This window comes from Cinclus cinclus, chromosome 7 (assembly GCF_963662255.1).
Source record: "Cinclus cinclus chromosome 7, bCinCin1.1, whole genome shotgun sequence".
Classification (NCBI taxonomy): Eukaryota; Metazoa; Chordata; class Aves; order Passeriformes; family Cinclidae; genus Cinclus; species Cinclus cinclus.
Window position 1 is genome coordinate 30,614,229 of NC_085052.1, and position 19,519 is coordinate 30,633,747.

Consider the following 19,519-nt stretch of genomic DNA (forward strand, 5'->3'; position numbering starts at 1 on the left):
TGGGCACCAACAAGTAGAAGGGATTTAAATGCCAAAATTTTTGAGAAAGCCTTTATGGAACTGGTATAAAGTCAGACCCACAACTTTATACCTCGGGAACCAAAACTAAACAGCCTTAGCAAAAATTCTGCTGACAAAAGTGGCCCTGAATGCCCCCTGCATCAGTGGGACTGGCACCAGGGCATGCCAGGCTGCAGGGCTGAGCTGCCTAGCAGGGAGCTATGGAGGCAGGGGACAGGCAGGAAGCACGCAGCAAGGCAGGGGAGAGAGAGAGAAGACCACAATTGTACTGTTTGCCAGCTGTGACAACAATCATGTCTCCCCTGATTTTGTTTCTAGCAGAAGTAGTTGCCAGTCTTGGAAAAGGCACAAGTGATTGCACCTTTATGATTATTGACAGCATATGGAATAAGGCTGTCCTGGGGTCTGATGATCAAAAACCATTGAGCCTAATGCTATTACATGAAGGTGTCTCAAATCAGTGCACTGGGATTCCCTTTCCATTTACAGCTGGGAAAGACTCATGGAGTGAATTCCAAAGCACATCTTGCAGCACCTCTCTGTTACCTGCTGGGTAACCAGGTGAAAAGCTCCTCTCCCAAGGGAGCAGGTGCCCAGAGCAGCCATCAAAGCACCACCTCCCTCACCTCACTGCATCACTTAGGGACTGGGGACTATTTCCCTGTCTTTAGGGGTGGGGATCAACACGAGCAAGCAAAGGCACCCAACAGCTCTGTAAGGACCTAAACCTCAGAGCAGCAGCAGCCTTGAGTGGCTAGCAGAGTTCCAGCTGGGATCAAGTACATTACTTTCTCTGTAAGAATGACTGCGGGATGACTTTGGGCAAGCTGAGCCAAAACTTCCATTGCTGTGCACACTGAAATCAGTGCCGAGACCACAAATTAAACCTTGACCATGGACCAATACAAAAGTTACCTCTGTTTGTAAGTGCTTAAGCATCCAGCCACTTCAGAGGTTTAGTTGCTCTCCTCTCTGCATCACTCTACATCCCTTCATTCCTAGCTAAAGAGCGTGGAACAGGAAGAGTCATCACTCCATACATATTAGGGTACAGTCTTCCAGTCGGCACAATTTTCAAAAGCATCTTAGAGGGTAAGAAGCTCAAGTATGTCAGAAAAACTCCACACATCACTGCAGGTCTCCAAGGGCCTGATTAATTCCCCCAACCCCTTTTTTTTTTTAATTGGAGCTTAAGGCTCTAAACCAATTAAGTGGCTATTCATAGCACTGAATTTAAGGTAGGAAAATCAGTTGATTATATCCTGCATTCAGTCAATCTGGTTTGGTTGTGTTTTGGTTTTTGAGTTTTTTTGTTGTTGTTATCTTGTGGGTGTTTCTTGTTTGTTTTTTTTTTTTTTTTTTTTTTTTTTTGTGAGAACAGCAGAAGCCACATTTATTGTAACTACAAACAGCACACAAATATATGAAAGTAGGTCAAGAGCAGGAGTTGACCCAAACAATGAAAAGCCACTGTTAGAGTCCTTGGTTCATTAACAGGTCTGAAACACTTGGTAGTGCTGGGATGCTGTGTGACCTTCCCAGGTGGGGCTGATTCAGCATTTAAGACTTAGATGCAAAATAAAACTCAGTGCCTTGCTGCATTTGCAGGAACACAAAATAGCAACTCCTTCTGCAGTAATTCACAATAAAGAGTGTTTTCACTTAAGATTGATAAATCAGCAACTCAGATAAGTAGTGGCAGGCAGACAAGCAATTCCTGCATATGAAGTTCTGTTTCCTATTATTCACAACATTTTAATGCAGTTTTAGAGGTTATACAAATGAAGAGATTATAATTTTAGAAATGAATGAAGTTATAGGATGGCTTATAATCCTATTAACATGAGTACTTTTATCCCACAATTTACATGGGCAGCCTTTAGAAAAGTAGCAGGACTCACTTATATATTGAAAGAATTAAGAACAAATGAACTGGAACTAAGAAAAGTAGCTTCTGTAAGAAAACATTTTCATGCAACTTAAACCATCTCTGAAATACACAATCTTTAATTTCTGCAATTTTTCCACAACACAGCTAGTTCCACAAAGCTTTTTAACCAAGTTAAAATCAGGCATTTTATACTTGTGTGTATATATATATATACACACACATACACACACCATGTGAAAAAGGAAAAAAATTAAATAATGTCTCTTTGGCCCAGAAAAAGGAAGTAATTTAAGGAAACCACTAAAACCCCTGTTATGGCTGTAACTATATTAAGGAGTAACATGAATGTAAAGACTTAAATGAAAACACCAAAGACCTGAAAAATAAGGTGATCCTAACAGTCATTATTCTATATAGAACCACAGGATCTTTAAGGTTGGAAAAGACCTCCCAGATCATGAAGTCCAACCTTTGAACACCACCTTGCCAATAAAACCATAGCAGTAAGTGCCACAACTGCTTGGTGTTTTTTGAACACTTCCAAGGATGGCAACTCCACCATTTCCCTGTTCCACTTTTTCAGTTCTTCACCACTCCTTCAGTACAGATATGCACACAAGCACATAGAGCACAGCATTGTCTGCTCAGGAGTTACATAAGACAAAGAAGCAAATAGCCTAAACTCTTGGGCATTTTTTAGTTGTTTTTATGCTTTTTTGATTGAACTAGGACTTGGCTAATTTCTTGGGGAAATTTCAGGTTACATAACTGCACTTTGCAGACATGCCAGCATCTGAAGAAACCCAAGCCACCTGGTATGTAGAAAAAGACTAAGTATGCAATGTAAATTTAGTGGCATAAAACAAAATCCTTTGAGTATTTCAGCAATCCCAGCGATAACTGAAAGCAGAGAATTCTACTAATTCCACTAAACTTTGCATTTACTACAAAATATCATCAATGCAATGAGAATCTCCTGAAGCAAGGGTCCAAACCCACTTGATACCACACAAGTACTTTTCCCTCTACTCAAAGTTTCTCAACATCTGCCTCATTGAGCCCTTTGCTTTGCTTAGGGGTATTTTGGTTTGGTGGAGTTTTTGGGGTTGTGGTTTTTGGTTGGCTATATGTTTCCTAGGGGGAAGGAAACTCTAGAGACTTCCAGACACGCTACAAGAGGTTACAGTGATGTTCACAAGACTCCTAGATAATGATGCTGTGCAGGGTTATTAACTCTTCCATTAACACTGATACACAATAATAAAATACAGAAGCACTGACAAAGTCCTACTCGCATCCATTAATCTCAAGTGGGTTTTTTGCAGTGTTTTTGCAGTGTGGAATTCCTGCATGACAGTCTCTCCTTTGTACAAATGTGGGATTCAGCTCAGTTGCAGTATCAAGAGCAGCACTGCATAACTTATGACACACTTGTGTTTTGAGCAGTGATGTAATCCCTCCATGGAACACGTGTGTAAATGATGAAGTGCTCACACATGGGACACTGAGCTGGCAGGCACAACTCTGAACTACTCATGTATTAACCACTCCTGGGATATTTTACTGCTAGAGGTTTAGCTTTAAAAGCAGTTCACACTCCTTTAAAAAAAAAAAAGATTGTATTGACAAATCAAATTGAGAAAATTAGGTATTTTTGGAAAGAAAAATAAATTATCTAAAAAGCCTAAAAATAGATTTAAGATTTATCAGAAAGCCTATGGCAAAAGAAGCAATAACCTGGCATTTTATTTGCACACTTTCCTAAGGCTGCACAGCCTGACACTGCAGTTCTTTCTCTCTCCCTCCCTGTTTCATCTGAAAATATAAACTTCAGCTTCTATCACAGTACTGGGAAACCATGCAAATTGATTTAAAGGTCTGAAATGACAAACATTTTAGCTTACTCTAGATATCTAAGGCAGTAACTCACAAATTTGGCCTTGAGTCCACTATGCAGTGACATTTGTTTTAACAAAAGAGGAGGCTCTAGCTTTTATCACACCACCTCCTGAAACAGGCAGAGTAGTTTCCTTGTATCTAAACAACATTCCAATAAACAAGAGTGAGGTTTTACTAATTTGGCTAAAGTCTCTCTGTGGCTATTTGCCTCAAGTGTGGTATTACAGTTATTAACTTCATGGTGCACATTAAGTTCACAGCTTAGGAGCTAAAGAAGGAAACAGTTGCACTTGGCTTGCAAGATAATTCACAAAAGGCAAAGTTGAATGAAGAAGTGTAAAACCAAATTGCCAGGCAATGAATGCCAGCAGTGCCCAATGCTAGTTACTGCTGCCTTCCTTCCAGTGCCTTCAGTACCACCATGTTTCTTGCTCTTGTCCTCAGATATGAATTTGATATGCTCTGTACTTGTGTGGAGATATGCTAGTGAAAAACAGCATGTAGGAAATGCTTTGATAACAGAAACTAGTTTAAATTTTAAAATTTATTAAAAAAGATGAAAAAATTAGTAAAAAGTAAAATCAAATTTTAAAAGCACAAACAAAACGTGGACTAGGTTTTATTGATGAACTTAAAATGCATCAGTTATAATAAGAAAAAAAAAAAAAAAAGAAAAAAAACCAGAAAAACAGAAAGCAAAGCAAGAAGCCACAAAGCCAGAAACTGCAAATAAGAGAAGAGGTAAAATAAAATAACAATAGCTCAAGAGAAAGAAAATAAATAGATCAGTAACTTCAAGATATGATACAGATTAAAAAAGACCTGGAGACTTAAGAAAATAGAAAAGGAATGAAAATAAGGGAGTAAGAAGAAGAAGAAAAAAGAGCAAGAGAAGTAATTTTTAAAAATGAATGGTGGAAGAGACCCCTGAGTTCTACCTGCTCTGTAAGTTCAAATTATCTTGAATTTCCTCTTACTTCCTTTTTTAACTTGTCAAAATATTCTCTGCTGCAATTCTCTGTTCATCTTTTTGCTTAGAGCCACTAAGTTTCCAAGAGCTGAAGGGATTCTTATGGTGGCTGCTCCCCAAAAGCTATTTCAAGCTGCATTCTGAGCACACACATGTCCCATAACCTCCTTATGGCTGTTGGAATACACAGGGGTATGGGCAGGGAGATTTTAGAAATAAAAAAGGAGTAAGGAATATAGGTGAAATCTGAACTCCCATATACCCATTCCCTACAGAACACCTTCAATACCCATCCACAAGCACTGCTGGTGGATAACTTGACATTCACCTGCTTCCATTAAGCATTCCTGATCATACAAACAGATGGGGGAAACACATGAGCATATATAGTTAGGGTTCAGACACCTAGCAAGTGAACAAGAACTGCCCCACTCCAAAAGTAAAAATTATTTATGACTAGTTTTAAGCCCCCATGTGAGCACCAATGACAGCACAGCAGAAAGGGCTGGAAACAAGAACAAGACAGGGTAGTATTTCAGAAAGGGAGAGGGAAAATCCCATTAGCTTATGCCTGTTTGCCAAATCCTAAATGGTCAGATGCTGTAGTTCCACAAGCACTTTCCAATCTACTCACACTTTCATATCACTGAATAAATCTTTAAAAAGACAATTAACAGCATTCTGAAGGAACAGAAACTACAACAGAAAGAAGAAGCATGTTAAGAGCAAAAGTTATTGTCTCTCAATTTGGTTTTTAACTCACCAGACTACAGAAGATCTCAGACCTCAGAACATGAGGCTTTGGTACACCCTGAGCTCTACAGCACCACTGCAAAGCAGAACAAACCATGCCAGTGCCAATTCTTTCATTAAAGATGGAATCAGTCATGAAGTGCTTTAAATCATTCACTTCCCTCCCTAAATGCTTAATGTTATGGGAATCTCTGACAACCTGAACAAATGGATTGCTCTAAAGATGCTGTGGACGATTTACACCTGTTTGTGTGTTTTCTAAACATTTATTTAAAAATACTTTAACCCTCCTCATCACTAGAATAAGACTACAGCATCTGGTATTTGTTAAAACCAGGAAATTCCTGTTTTTCCCTTATGAAACTGTTGAGAGTTGATAATAGTTTTTTGGTTTTTATAAATTTAGCTTTGTGATGAGGTGCTTTAGAAAACTCATATTAAGTAATAAATAATAAATTTTAATTAGCAAATGTTTGAAATCTGCTTATGCTAAATTCAGACAGCCTTTTGCAATTCAAAAACCCCATCAGAAAATATTTATCAAGTGTAAGTTAATGAATTAGCATTATGATATTTAAAATATGGCACTTTGGACTCATCAATTTAAAAGCTGTAATCCATATAACAGAAGAGAAATTATACAGAAGTTCACAAGTCATCTACTCTTGGTTCTTCGGCTTTATTATAGCACATTTTTTTCAAAAAGATCACAAAAGGATTCTGGATCTTGTATAGAACTTAATCTTCTTAATCTTAATCTTGCTGAATCTTACTACGCACACCTTGGCTGTAAATTTCAATACCTTTATGTTTCAGTTCAGAACAAAGCATGGTCTGTCCTTACTGATTTATTATCAGTGGAGTCTAACTAAAACTGTCAAGAGCAGTGAGAAGAATGACACCCTTAAGCCCTAAGTGCTTCATGACAGAGTGACCAATATCACAGAAAGAAAAGCAATGTTCTCCTAATGACTGCTTTCCCCTATACTGGGAGGAAAGCTGTGAACGACCTAAGGCCACAACACACAGGACGTGAAGCTGCTGAAACAACATGCAAAGTATATTGCAAAACTATACCAAAAAATCTGATGTGTGTTGATGATGACTGGGTGCAGCACGGGGCTGGGGTGAAGCCCAGTCCATGCACAGCTGCTGCTCCCCCACGCCATGGCTCAGGCACTCAGTCCCAGCCAAGGAGGCAGGCAGAGATAGCATGTTCTGAGTTCAAGTCCCCTGAGAGCTGGCCACTTAATAGCTGCAGACTCTCAATCACAAAATGTCATTGAGTGAAGCAAAGAGTATGCTAAACACTTTGAATATTTACCCCTAGATAAACAGCTGCCATAGCTGCAAATGGAAAGTTACAGAATCGCAAACAATTAGTATTAAGTGGAAACAGAACACATAAACTACATTTTATTTCGTAAGAAATAGGAACCTCAGGGTTAAGGGGTTCTTTGTACACATGATGTAATTTACTACCTTGTGTGTATATATACACACAACTTAGCACACCAGAGCTGGCCAGGGAGAACAAGTTTTAACTCTGGAGGCACCCTGAAATCCACAGGCATTTGAAACACTTTTTAAAAGAGCATAGCATATTCCTAAAATGTCTCATTTACATCCCATCGCTATCTCACTATCTAAAGTTTCTTTTGGCATGAAGACTTTCCAGGATAATCATTCCCACTGCAGATACTTTCAGTATACCCAGCTGTAATATGTGTTCCCTTGCCTCAATTTTTAGTTTTAATCAGCTCATAACTCTTAGCTGTTTTATTTCCCATGGTACTCAAATTCATTCCATGTACTGATAGAGCTTCACCATATTATCTTCCACTTGAGATCACTAATAAAGAGGTTAAATTAATTTAAAGCTGCATCTCCAAGTACCAATAAACCAAACAAACCACCTCTCTTACCCCTCTTGTGTTGGCCTTTCATTCATGTTTTTCATATTCAGAATTAAGCCCATTTAAATCAGGGGAAAAAGTTACAGGCACCACTTTATTTCTTCCTTTCTGTCCTCAGAAGAAAAACAAACTCCTGTGCCTCAACTTCCTGAGGAGCATTAGGTGTGCATCAATTCACAGCACCCCAAGGAGAGGGTACACAGAACTCCCCAGGTTTGCACAGAGACCTTGTCACTCTTGCATTACTATAAATGTTAGTTCTACATACTAAAGCCTACATACATAACACCTGTGTTTTTCCCAGTCTTAATTCCTTCCCCAATTCCCCCTTTTAAGTGAGATTCTTTTCCCGTGCAATGGGGAAAAGAAAAAATGAAATCAATTTGGACTTTAATACCATGTGGTAAAGTACCTCAGAGACAATCTCACTTTAAACCATAAAAATTTTATTAATCCTGCACCTTTCTTTCTAAAAATATAATTTTTCTTCCCAAGAGATCTTATTCATTCACTAAGGCTAGCCCACATCTCCACCTATATATTTTATATATAACAAAGACAGAAATTATCTGAAGTTTACTTTCTCGGTTTTTAAATATGTATCAACCTGGACAGAAATGCATGAAATGTTAAAAATCACTCCAAATTTATTTTTTTTTTATGCAGAAGAGAAATTACTTGTTGCTTTCAATCAGTCACAGCTATCTGTCCTTAAGAACAGAACAAGAAGGTTTATTTCAAAGAGAGATGCTCCAGACTTAGTTCACACTAATAGGCTGGACTTCCAAAATAATTTAAAACCTAATACTGGCCATTCCTAAGAAAGACATCCACTTAGGTTTCTTAGAGAACAAAAAAACCATGCAGGCTGTCCCTAAGAGGGACACAATGAATATTTACTGTTCTGCTGGGATTGGCCAACACATCTTTGTACTCTACAGAAACAAACAAAAAACCCCACAAAACACCCACTCATCTCAAATGTTACCAGAAACACTGACTTTGGCTGCTGTAAAATAAAGAAACTGCTCTGATTAGATACAGAATCAGACAGCACAAGGCACACATGCTTAATACAACAGTACAACAATATTGATTTAATAAAATACTCACAGAACTGCAAGCTCCATAAAATGGGTTTGTGCATAGAATATAAAGCCAAGATAACTTCAACAAAAAATTACTCTAAGCATCAGCAGACTGCAATGAAAATACTTTAGATAACCAGTATCGATGGGTGACTCTAAAAATCTAATTCTTTATTCTGTGGTTTTACTATGCTAAAAACAAATCCAACCCCATAACAAGAACAAAATAAAATACCTTTTTTCGATTTTGCTCCAATCTTCAGCTTTGATGGCCAAGCAATCTGTGTATTTGTTTCTTCCATAATCTATTAAAACAGAAAGCATTTTCAAAAAAATAAGTTTTTGTTTTTCTCCTGCAAAAACATAAGTTCATTGTCTGAAAATACAGTGTTGACCATTCTTAAAACTGTTGTTTATTATTACTTCTAAATAGCACAAGCCATTAACTGCTTCTCTGGTTTTCTTGAGAACTTCTGTCTTAAGTGTAGCTGAGATCTGATCATTCAAAAGAATTCCCAGATTCAACCCCAAGATGCTCAACAGCTTCCATGAAGTTCAGTTCAAATGATCACTAATAGCTACAGGAGGCTCTACATCCATCTCAGAGGGAATTTCAAACCTTTACAATTCAACACAAGTATTTCTTCAGTTACCTTAAAATGGTTTTTAAGTAAAGCCTATCAAATTTAAATTGAGTCTTTTTCAGTCTCCATAAGCCAAGATATATTTGTTTGCCTCACCTTTACCCAAAAGCAGCTCTTCATGATAAACTTATCCAGACTGCAGAATGTTTACTTCTCAGTTTAGCAGACAGCAGACATTTGACAGCATTTATTTATTATGACACAGTGTGCAAACCTACCTGTACATCTCCAACCAGCCAACAGGGAAAAACCATGCACACACTCCCAAACTGGGAAAACCATACAGTCATTTAGCTCAGTGTCAACTCTCATTCTCTTGCTGCCTTTGGCCCAGTAAAAATTCCATCAGCCCTATTACAGGCATATTATACTGAAATTTCATCCTGGCACAGAGCTACAGTGCTTCACCAAGCCATTTAGTTGTAAAACAGGAGAAGGAAGTGCTTGACACCAAAGACTTTAGATATGTGAACGGAAATACAGCTCCTAGAAATGCTGGGTATGTCTACTGAGAGAAAGGACTTCTTTTATATCAAGATCTTATCAACAAGCACGATGAGTTCATACCTCTCATCACACTTAAGATGGAATGAAAACAATTAAAATATCAAAATGATTAGCAAAGCCACTTCCAGGAAGAAAACTAATGCATTAAGAAAACAGTTATGATACCAGCAAATTTTCCACAACAGTAAAATTCAGAATTAAGGCAGATTTCTCTAACAGTTCCTAATTCTCATCTTCTACATCCAAAACCCAAGGACACCACAACAACTTCCAGATTAGTATGCCATGTGGAAAAACTGAAAGCATCAGCCAGACTTCATTATACTGTCTTTTTGGTTTCAGCACTATTGGATAATAAGTTACAGCTGAAATAAAACATTTCCAGGAGGGTGAAATTCTACCAGCAACATACATATACTTTTCACCATTTTTCAATCCAGATGTGAAAAAAGCTATTTCAAAGAATTCACTTGACTCTGATAAAAGGCTTTGGGCCAGGACTTTTAAATTGTGCAGCAGGCAGTGAAATACACAGAAAATTGGAAGGCACTAGCTAAAAGGAAAAGGGAGATGCTAAAACAAAGAATGGTGCAGGACTGAGTTATAGAAGATCCAACATGAAAGGAACCACAAGAGAGGAGACAGAAGAAGAATGCATGTCATTCAAGGCAAGTGATACATCCCATCAGTCATTTACCCTCCCTATAAAGGTTGGAGACTTCTGTCTTACAGAAATTAAATCCTCACAATTTCTTACATTAAACTAAAATAAAATGAAAGCCCACAACTTCACAGCTGTGAATTCTGGGGACATATGAGAAAGATGCATATGAGATCTTCAAAGGAAAAGCAGCCTGACTGCCAGCCACTGAGTTGGCCATCTACAATCCTTAAGCTCTTTGCAATGCTAAAAATTGCCACATTAGACCAAAAGAAGACAACTCAGTTTGATCACTACAAAGACAAGTTTATCTTCTGTCCTAGACAGGTTAAAAAAAAAATCAGGGTGCATTTAAATGAAGTACATTTACTGAAGTATCAAAATGCTCAGTCTGTGCTGGCTTTCAACTCCAGATTGCAACATTGCAATAAATCAGGGCTTTCATAAGAACACTTGAAATTAAACACTGCTTCCTTCTCAAACTATCACTGTATTTAAGGTACTATTTATGAATTGCATTTATTATAACAGCAGTGTCACAAAGCTCTGGAAAACTTGGAACTGAGTTTTTGTTACAGCAGTTGAACTTGAAAGTAAAGATGATATTGAAGACCATGTAGATCACTGCTGCATCAACTTTTTGTTTCAGCTTTATCATTCAAACCCAAGCAGTTTTTAGTGCCAAGATTTTATTTTTTTCCTGGAAAAAATTGGACTTATTCCATGACAACCTCAAATGCATGTTGCAGTGGTGATGCTTTATCAGTGAAAACTCAGTGTTATGCCACATACCCTGAGAACAGGGGTTCTGCTTTCACATGAACAAAAAGAGAACTCACAAATACTCCAGCTATAATACATGTGTTCCAATTGTATAAATACTCGAGTTACATAACACTTAGAGGCAATTCAGCCTAGGGATGACTCAGAGTTCATGATCTCTGCAGAACAGCACCTCTGCACAACTTTTGCTTATTTCCAGTTTCAGTAAGTGACAAAGTGAGTACTAATCAATGCTCTCCTCACCTCGAGGGATCAACTGACCCCAGGGATCAGGCATATCTGGCAGCAAGGTTTAATCCCCAAGTAAATTAACTCATGCTTCTTCTCAAAATTAACAAAAACCTAAGAAATTGTCTTTCTACAACTTTCCTTACCCCCCCCCCCCCTTTCCCCAAGTGTAATTGTAGTGTTTACAAGCCAAAATATGTAAGCTATTCTCAGTGGAGAAAAAACAGAAGAGGACAAGACACTGGAAGACACCAACAAAACAAACCAGACTGTACTCTGACCCTGAAAAAATTGGCCCTAGTTGCAAATCATTGGGCCTTCAAGAAAAAAAAAGTCTAAATGTAAGGCAGCTGGAAGACAAACTTTTGGCTTCCTTGTATTCCAGCTTGAAAAGTTTATAGTTGATGCACTTTGGGGAGTTTTTACATTAAGACAGTAAGAAATTATTTTTCTTATGCTGTATTTTTTGTTTAGCTGATTTTGGATGGAAACTGGAATGTCCTGAATGAAACAAAAGCAACCAACCAAAACTCTCCCAAAGCCCACAAGTATTTCAGAATTCAAAGGAAGTATTTTACACACAGCAGATGAACAAGAACAACATATATAACAGATCTTTCTTCATTTAAAGCAAGCACACTAAAGCAGAGTATCATTCTTTATAGTTAGTGATGGTAAGACACCTATTTCTGACCTTCCCACCTTTGGGATTTGGGCATCTTGGCCTTTTCTTAGCCTCAGGTATTAATCACAGTGAAAGGAAAAATGGGTCAGTCAAGAACCTGCATCTACTAGTGGGCTCCTGCAGTTTCCCAGTCAGAATTCCTTCCCCACTTTTCCCCACTTAAGTGAAATCTTTTTTTCACACAAGTGAGAAAAATAAAAAAAGTAAATCAGTTTGGACTTCAATGCCATGTGGAAAAGTAACTCAGAAACCATCTCACTTTACACCATAAACATGTTTTGCCTATTCTCAGAATATTTGGTTTCACAGACTTAAAATGTTCATCTTGCACCTTCAGCTTTCAGAAAAGTTGTCTTAATCCCCTCAGACTGTATATATTTACAGCTGTATAAACAAGTTTATTCTTACGGTTTATTTGAACCATGGAATATAACTTAGATGAAAATGAAAGGAAAATATATTACCATAGGACAAGACGTGAAGTGAAGAGTCACAGCAGATAAGTGAAATTCTACATGGGTTGATCCTTAGTTCTTCTTCTTGCAATGCATAAGGGGTGATGCAGCATAATCTGAAAGGATGACTAATCCCTGAACATGACTTTTGGCAGCATGAGCAGTGCAATGGGTGTAGCTAGAAACAGAATTATTATATTTCATGGTTTGTTGGTTTTGTTTTGTTTGTTGTTGTTGTTGTTTGGGGAGAAGAGAAAGCAAGGCAAGAACAAGGATAGGAAGGAAGAACAAAACTCCAATGAGGGTTGTATGAAGTTACCCATCGCGATTCAAACTCCAAAAGTGGTGAGGGCAGTGAAAGCATTTGTGTTGCCAGACCACATCAGTGGGGCAGCATCAAGGACAACTGGCTTGGTGAGGAAATTTGAGGAACAGAAGGAGATAAAGGAGAGATTACAAAATTTAGCCCAAAGCCTGGTGCAAGTACGCAGCTCTTGTGGAAGTCTGGCCAACATTTTGGGTATGGCAATGGATTTGCATCCCAAGGCCTGTTGTGGTTTCTCTCCACCTGAGGTGATCTACATAAGAAATTCCAACCAATTCACTGTCAGTCAGAGATACTACTTGGAGTTAGACAGAACAGCCTGACCCCAGAGTGTAAGCACTAATTCTGCAGGTAAGGATGAGTGGCTGTTCCTGAGGAACAGCAATGGCACATGGGCCCAGGCCCCCCAGATTCCAGACTACACTGTCCAGAGTTTCCAGTTTGTGCTCCTGTGTGGCAAAAAACCCATCTGCTATGCAGAAAACCAGAATCAAAACCATAAAATAATAATAATAAAAAAGCTTTAATAAGTTTGTTCTGAGTTCAGACTGTCAGACCTGACAGCACACAGGCAAGGGCAATCTGTTTAAAATACACAACCAAATGATGCCCAGGGAGGACAAGGATCAAGCTCCACTTGTGTGTCTGTATGGGAAGGAGCAGTGGAACAACAGGACCTTCCCACATGCAAGGACATGAGTGCCTGGGCATCTCCACAGGCAGGGCTCCTCATTTTCCCGTTTTATAGTCCAGCTGGCAGAAACCCAGACACATTTTCAGAAAAGCTGACTGCTTGGCTAGTCCTTCTTTCCTAGTTTTACTTATCTTGAACAAGGCAATACGTAAATTATTTTAGACATTACCCTCTGGAATAAGCAGCATGGATAAAGATCAATACTCTCTCATGTCTTTCGTCACGTTTCTACTGCAAGTCATTTGTTTCAATACTGCAGGAAATTGATCTCCACCTACTCACTTGTCCATCTCTGTTAAACTGATTTTTATCTCAAGTTTTTATTAAATGCTAAAACAACTATCAAAAACCATTGATGTGTTTCTGATTGACATAGAAAAAGGGACCAGAAGGAAAACTTGCCTGCTCCCCACCTGCATACTGCTACCCAGTGTCATGTCAAGCTAAGTAAAACACCAACAATGCTGCCCTACAGCCTCTCAAAGCCAATACTTTTGAGCAGACGTTGAGGCTTCCCCAGAGCAGCAAACAGGTTGTTTGTTGTCAAGGGCTAATCCCAGCCCATACTGATCCCAACAAATTTACCACTTTCACAAGCTATTCACAGCCCTTCCTAAAGACCTTATCAAGAATTAAGGCAAGCATATGCAGGATGAAGAGGTCCTGAAGCTAAAATCAGAGGTCAAGGTTAACATCATATGTATTTAGTCATAGTTTACATCAATATGTATCAAAATTTATATACTAAATACACTAATGAAGAAATTATGTATAAAAGCAATAAAGGCAGCAGAGTAAAGACTCTGCAAAAGACTTTACAAATCAAACTTTCAGACTGTACATAAAAGCTCTAAATCACTAAAGATGGAATTGGGAAAGCTGCCTATATGGATATGGCTTTGGAATTTTTATTGTTTCCATTTCCAGAAAGGAACTTTTAGCCTAGAAAGGGTGAGAACACATGCATGTATGCATATGCACATACTGAATTTTTTTAACCTTCACTTCACCTGAAAAGAACTAAGATGATTCTTAAAACAAGGGTATTGTTTAAGCAAATATTGCAGTATTGTTGCCGCATCCAAAAACTGCATTAAGTGAACCTTCTGCAAGAATAACATTTACAGAACTTTGTACTCATAAATACAGCAAATAAAGTTAAGTAAGACTAAAGATCAATCTACCAAATACCCTTACCTATGAAGAAACACTGAAGTCCTTCACTTGATTTAAATGTTTTGTTTACCCTCAATGGAAACACTAATCAAGGGTCACAGGTAACACTTTTGTTTTAAATGGATGACAAAGCATAGACAAAACCAAAGAAAATATTTGAGCATACAAAAAATTATTCTATAGAAGTATCTGTCTGTACATTATGAATTAGCATTAATGAATTACACAAGTAATGTAAAAAATCTAAGAAAAAGTATCACTGAAAAATGAAACCCCAGAGAACACTGTTCAAAACACCAATATACATCCAACTCTCCTCTCTGAAAGCAAAAACAGCAATTTTCCTCCTTAGAAGCCAGAAACCAAATGTACATTCAAGTTGTATCATTCTCATACTTGTCTCCTTTCTATTAATTTTCTTCCCCAAGGTAAAAGTACAAAAATTTCTGAGAAGAAAATCCCTCCTCTATTCTAAGGGAGGGTTTAAGTCTCAGAATGAAAAGCACTGAGCACCTCAATTAGATGGTGGTGACAAACCATGCCTTCCCTAATGCTTTACAATGCAAGAGATCATGCATAGTGTTAAGTACAGCAAAAAAGTAGCATAAAGTTGAACTTCATCAACTAAAACTTCATATCACAGGTAAAACCTCATGATAGTGCCCATTGTATCAGAAGCAGCACAGGAGAAACTGGACATGAAATGAAAAAACCTAAACACCTTTGGAATTACTCCATTGCCTTAGCAGAATGGTCCCTATACTACAGATGGGATGAATGCCATTTTCCACAAAAATGAAGCCTTCCCACCACTCAGCTCTGCCTGAACTAAGCAAAAAGTTAAGTAAGCATTCTTAATTTACCTTTTTAGAGAAACTGATCCAACCTAAACAGTCTCTTTTCCACTGGGTGGGGTCTTGCCAACAGGGAGACAAATGTGTCAATCCCAAGATTTACTGCAATGTTAACTTCTAGAGACGTTCTTTCAGCCCTCGAATCTATACCACCCTCTCCAAGCAGCCACTTTCTCTTCCCAGGAAGCTAAAAGAGAGGAAGCTCAATGTAAATTGGATGCCAGCATTCCCACCCCAGCCAGGCACTTGAAGTCAACTCTGGAAATGTATGGCCTTAATATATCCTTGGCACATACTATGAGCCAAGCTCTACATCAAGAGGTTATTTTAATGCTAGTGCAGATTCTGATTTCTACCCAGAAAAAGTGGAATCTGCGGAACCAGTTCCTGCAGCTCCAAACTGCTCCTGCGGTTGGAACAGAGACAAGACCCATGATAAAGTCTGATCACCACCAACTCACGAGGTCCCACCACCAAGATAAATAACACGGCAAGAAACTGAGAGCTGAGTGGTTGCCATCAGAAATGGAAACACAGCCCTAGGGGAGCTACAGTTATAAATAGGCAGCTTGGGAATAGTCATGGCTGAAGACACACAGAAAGCCCTTAAGAAGTTACTCCTGAACATGGATAATAATTAGCTTGAGACATCTTAGTCTCAGGTCAATGATTAATACTTTTAGTGCCTGAAAATGCCCTAAACCACTTGCATTTGGAGCTCTAGATATGCTTCACGTTCAGAGATTAAAAAGTAAGACTGATCCACTTCCACCCTGATATATTGCAAACAGAAAATTAAATTTCTTTGTATCAGAATATACCTATACTTATACTATACTACCTATACTTATACTATACTACCTATACTTATAAAATGCATACAGCAACATTGTATTAATATATTAATGAATAAGAATATTGCTAAAGTTAGAAGGTCCCAGACCAACATAAAAAAGATATTTTTCAAAGATACAAGAGAAAACACAGGATGTTGCAAACCAAGCTCTTTTACATCTTAGATAAGCAAACAGGGCTTGAGGAAGCTTCTTTGATGCCAGAGCCTCCTAAAAAAATAAAAATCGCACAATCATTAATAACTACTGCAAGAGGACTTTAACAGAAATATAATTAAAGATGCAGTTCGATATACCTATTTTTCAGATCTTCAAATAATAACAGGGAGGTGTTTTTTTTGGCTTTGGTTGGACATTTGTGTTTTTTTGTTGTTGTTGTTTTGTTTTTTTTTGTGTTTCTTGCTATTACTGTTTTGAAATACCTGGACTATTTTTAAAGGATGGCTTCACCCCATGGCGCTTCCAAAATGGCCTCAGAAACTTCTAAATTGCTAATTATTTAATAAAATTTGAAGCTACAGTTTAAACATGTTACACGTAAGCACGGGAAGGGAAATGAAATGAAACCACTAGTCTTCCTTTACACTCCTAAGCTACTAATAATTAACAGAAGAGATTTTGGTACACACATGAAACATTTGCCCAGTTGCAACTTTGTGACTCCAAGCACACTTATGTCTCCCTCAGGGACTAACAGAGTCCGCAGACAAGAGCAACATGAGCATTTAAACACACTAATTGCCTAAATAATCCAGAGACATCCAAAAACCCCCTAAGTATCTGCAACTGGGCAAATGCCTACAAACACCACTTCTGTTTTCTTAAAAAAGGTACAAAAGAAACCCAAAACCTAAAAGAACGTCAAACAATCACGACCAGTAAAACACACAAGTTACAGCTGCCTGGTAGTATTTGGTGCTTCCCACAAAACCAAGCTCTGCAAATGAACTCTAAAAGGCAGGAAAGGCAGAGCTGAGAAGAGCCCCTCCAGGCATGCTCCCAAAGCCCTCGACTAACACACACACACTGAATAATACTGAAATGAAGAGCTTGCATGGGACCTGGAGTCAAGCCCCTCTGCAGAGCACCATGAGTGCAGTCCCACATCAGCCCAAGAACTCCACCCAAATTCCACTAAAGCCACAGTCTTCACCTATCACCTACTGTTCACAGGCCCTTGAGATACACCACAGATACACTCCCATCCTGAGAAGTTTCAGAATGAAAGATTATCATCAGCACTAAGATTCCCAAGGGTCTAAAAAGAAGAAAAGAAACCAACTTGATGATGGCAGAGCTGAAAGCAAACCAAAATGATGCATGCAATTCCTCCCTGTCCACACAGCTGACCCTCAGCTCTTTTGGGTTATGAAACCTTCAGGACAGAGAATCACCACTTTCCTACATTTTATATAAGAGTGCCACATGTCTCTACAGGCCTACATAAATTATCTATTCCCTGGAACAGTGTCCTGGCTTTGCTGGGGAAAGGGCCTTGCTTCCTATGAGGCATGAGCCAGATGATGTGGAACTTGGCGGAAAAAATCCACCATCAACTGAAAATGGGCTTTGGATCATGGACATGTAATAACTTCATATTATGTATTCCTTTCACAGAATAAATTAGAACAACAATTTAGAGAGCAAGGTCCACAAGGATGTTTTACATCAACAATATGTAAGACAACAGCAGAGCAATCCATGTTTATTTGGGATTACCTGTCACTGAACTGCAGATCCAAGAGCTCTACAGAGAAAACAATGCCATTATTTACTTATTTCCTGCTAAAGTATTAGTAGCTCCCAGTGGTTTTGAAAAATCCTCATTAGATGATTTTAGCTTTTCCCTCATCTGAAACAGTACTAAAACTCAGAAATACTAGAAGAAAGTATGGTAAAGTCCTCAGACTTTTAAAAATGGCACTACCAAAAGATATTTATATCTACTTTTCACTTGAATTCAGGACCAGAGGAAGGGGCACTTCTTCATCTGATCTTTTCTGCCATGACAGAGTAGAAATACTACCTGAATTTCACCAAGAATTGGGGCTTATTCTGTAACTCCACAAGCAACTGCATTACATGTGCTTGCTTCTGGTAAAATCTTCAGTGAAATAATGCACTTTGACATTTAAATTGTTATTGAACTCTGGAAGTTGGAAGTTGATAGGAACAGTTCAAATCCATTGAGATTCTGCTTGACTATGAAAATCCAAGTCATACTGCTTTTTCACATGTTTAAAGACCAGCAAAAGACTGCTTAACACCAAACCCTTGTATTAACTTTCTTTAAAAGCCTCTCTGCACACCGAGTCTCTGCCAACCCTCCAACCACAGCCTTTTCTCTCTTCCCTCTTGCCTTGATATACAAAATCACCTACCTGAATTTTTTCCTTGTCATTTGTCATTTCAACATTCCCCTGAAAATTTCTTCCACCTCACACACCACTTCCAGCCAACAGCTAACCTCAGTACATTGAGGGTAGTTCATCAGAATACAACAAACGTGGCATTTTTTTTATACAAATAATGCCCTCATGTTCTAGATGTGGCCTTTCCAGGATGCACTTCTCCCTCCCTGTTCCACTCAAAATCCTGCCAATAATGTCCTGAAATCTCATTATCTGAACTGTTTTTAAAAAATCTCTTTGCTGCAGCTTCAAGTTCTCAATGTTGAGTTTCTGGAAGTGTCCTGCTGCCTTAGTTTGCAATGTGTTCCTAATGCCACAAATCACTTTCTTCCTCACTGCACCAACCTGAAACACATGAAATGAGTCTTCTTTCTGCCTCCACATACTATGCCTTATTCATTTCACATGAGACAGGAAAAATTTAACTCTGATTAAAGGAAATTGTACAGACAGAGACAGTGAGTAAGCTGTGAGCAACCGTCCAAAGATTTCTTCCAACAAAAAAGAGCTCAAAGAAGATAGCTTCCATCTGCTTTTATTAGCTGTAGTATTGTGTGTATGTGCTTAGAAACTTCAGAAATCTACACTGTGGAATTGATGATATTATAAGACGAACACCATTTCAAATTAGGCAGCTTAAACTAATTGCAGCACCCACACTGTGCCTAGATAATAATTATGCACAAATATGACAAGATTTAAAT

The 19,519-nt window shown here is 38.3% G+C and overlaps 1 protein-coding gene across 1 annotated transcript in view; it reads right to left on the reverse strand.

Moving 5' to 3' along the window:
- The window catches only part of BICC1 (BicC family RNA binding protein 1), an 87,208-nt gene that overhangs the window by 34,325 nt on the left and 33,364 nt on the right, over positions 1-19,519 (reverse strand). The window contains exon 3 of the mRNA XM_062496454.1: positions 8,774-8,843. Coding sequence (XP_062352438.1) covers positions 8,774-8,843 — 70 coding nt within the window. The remainder of the gene's footprint in view (positions 1-8,773; positions 8,844-19,519) is intronic.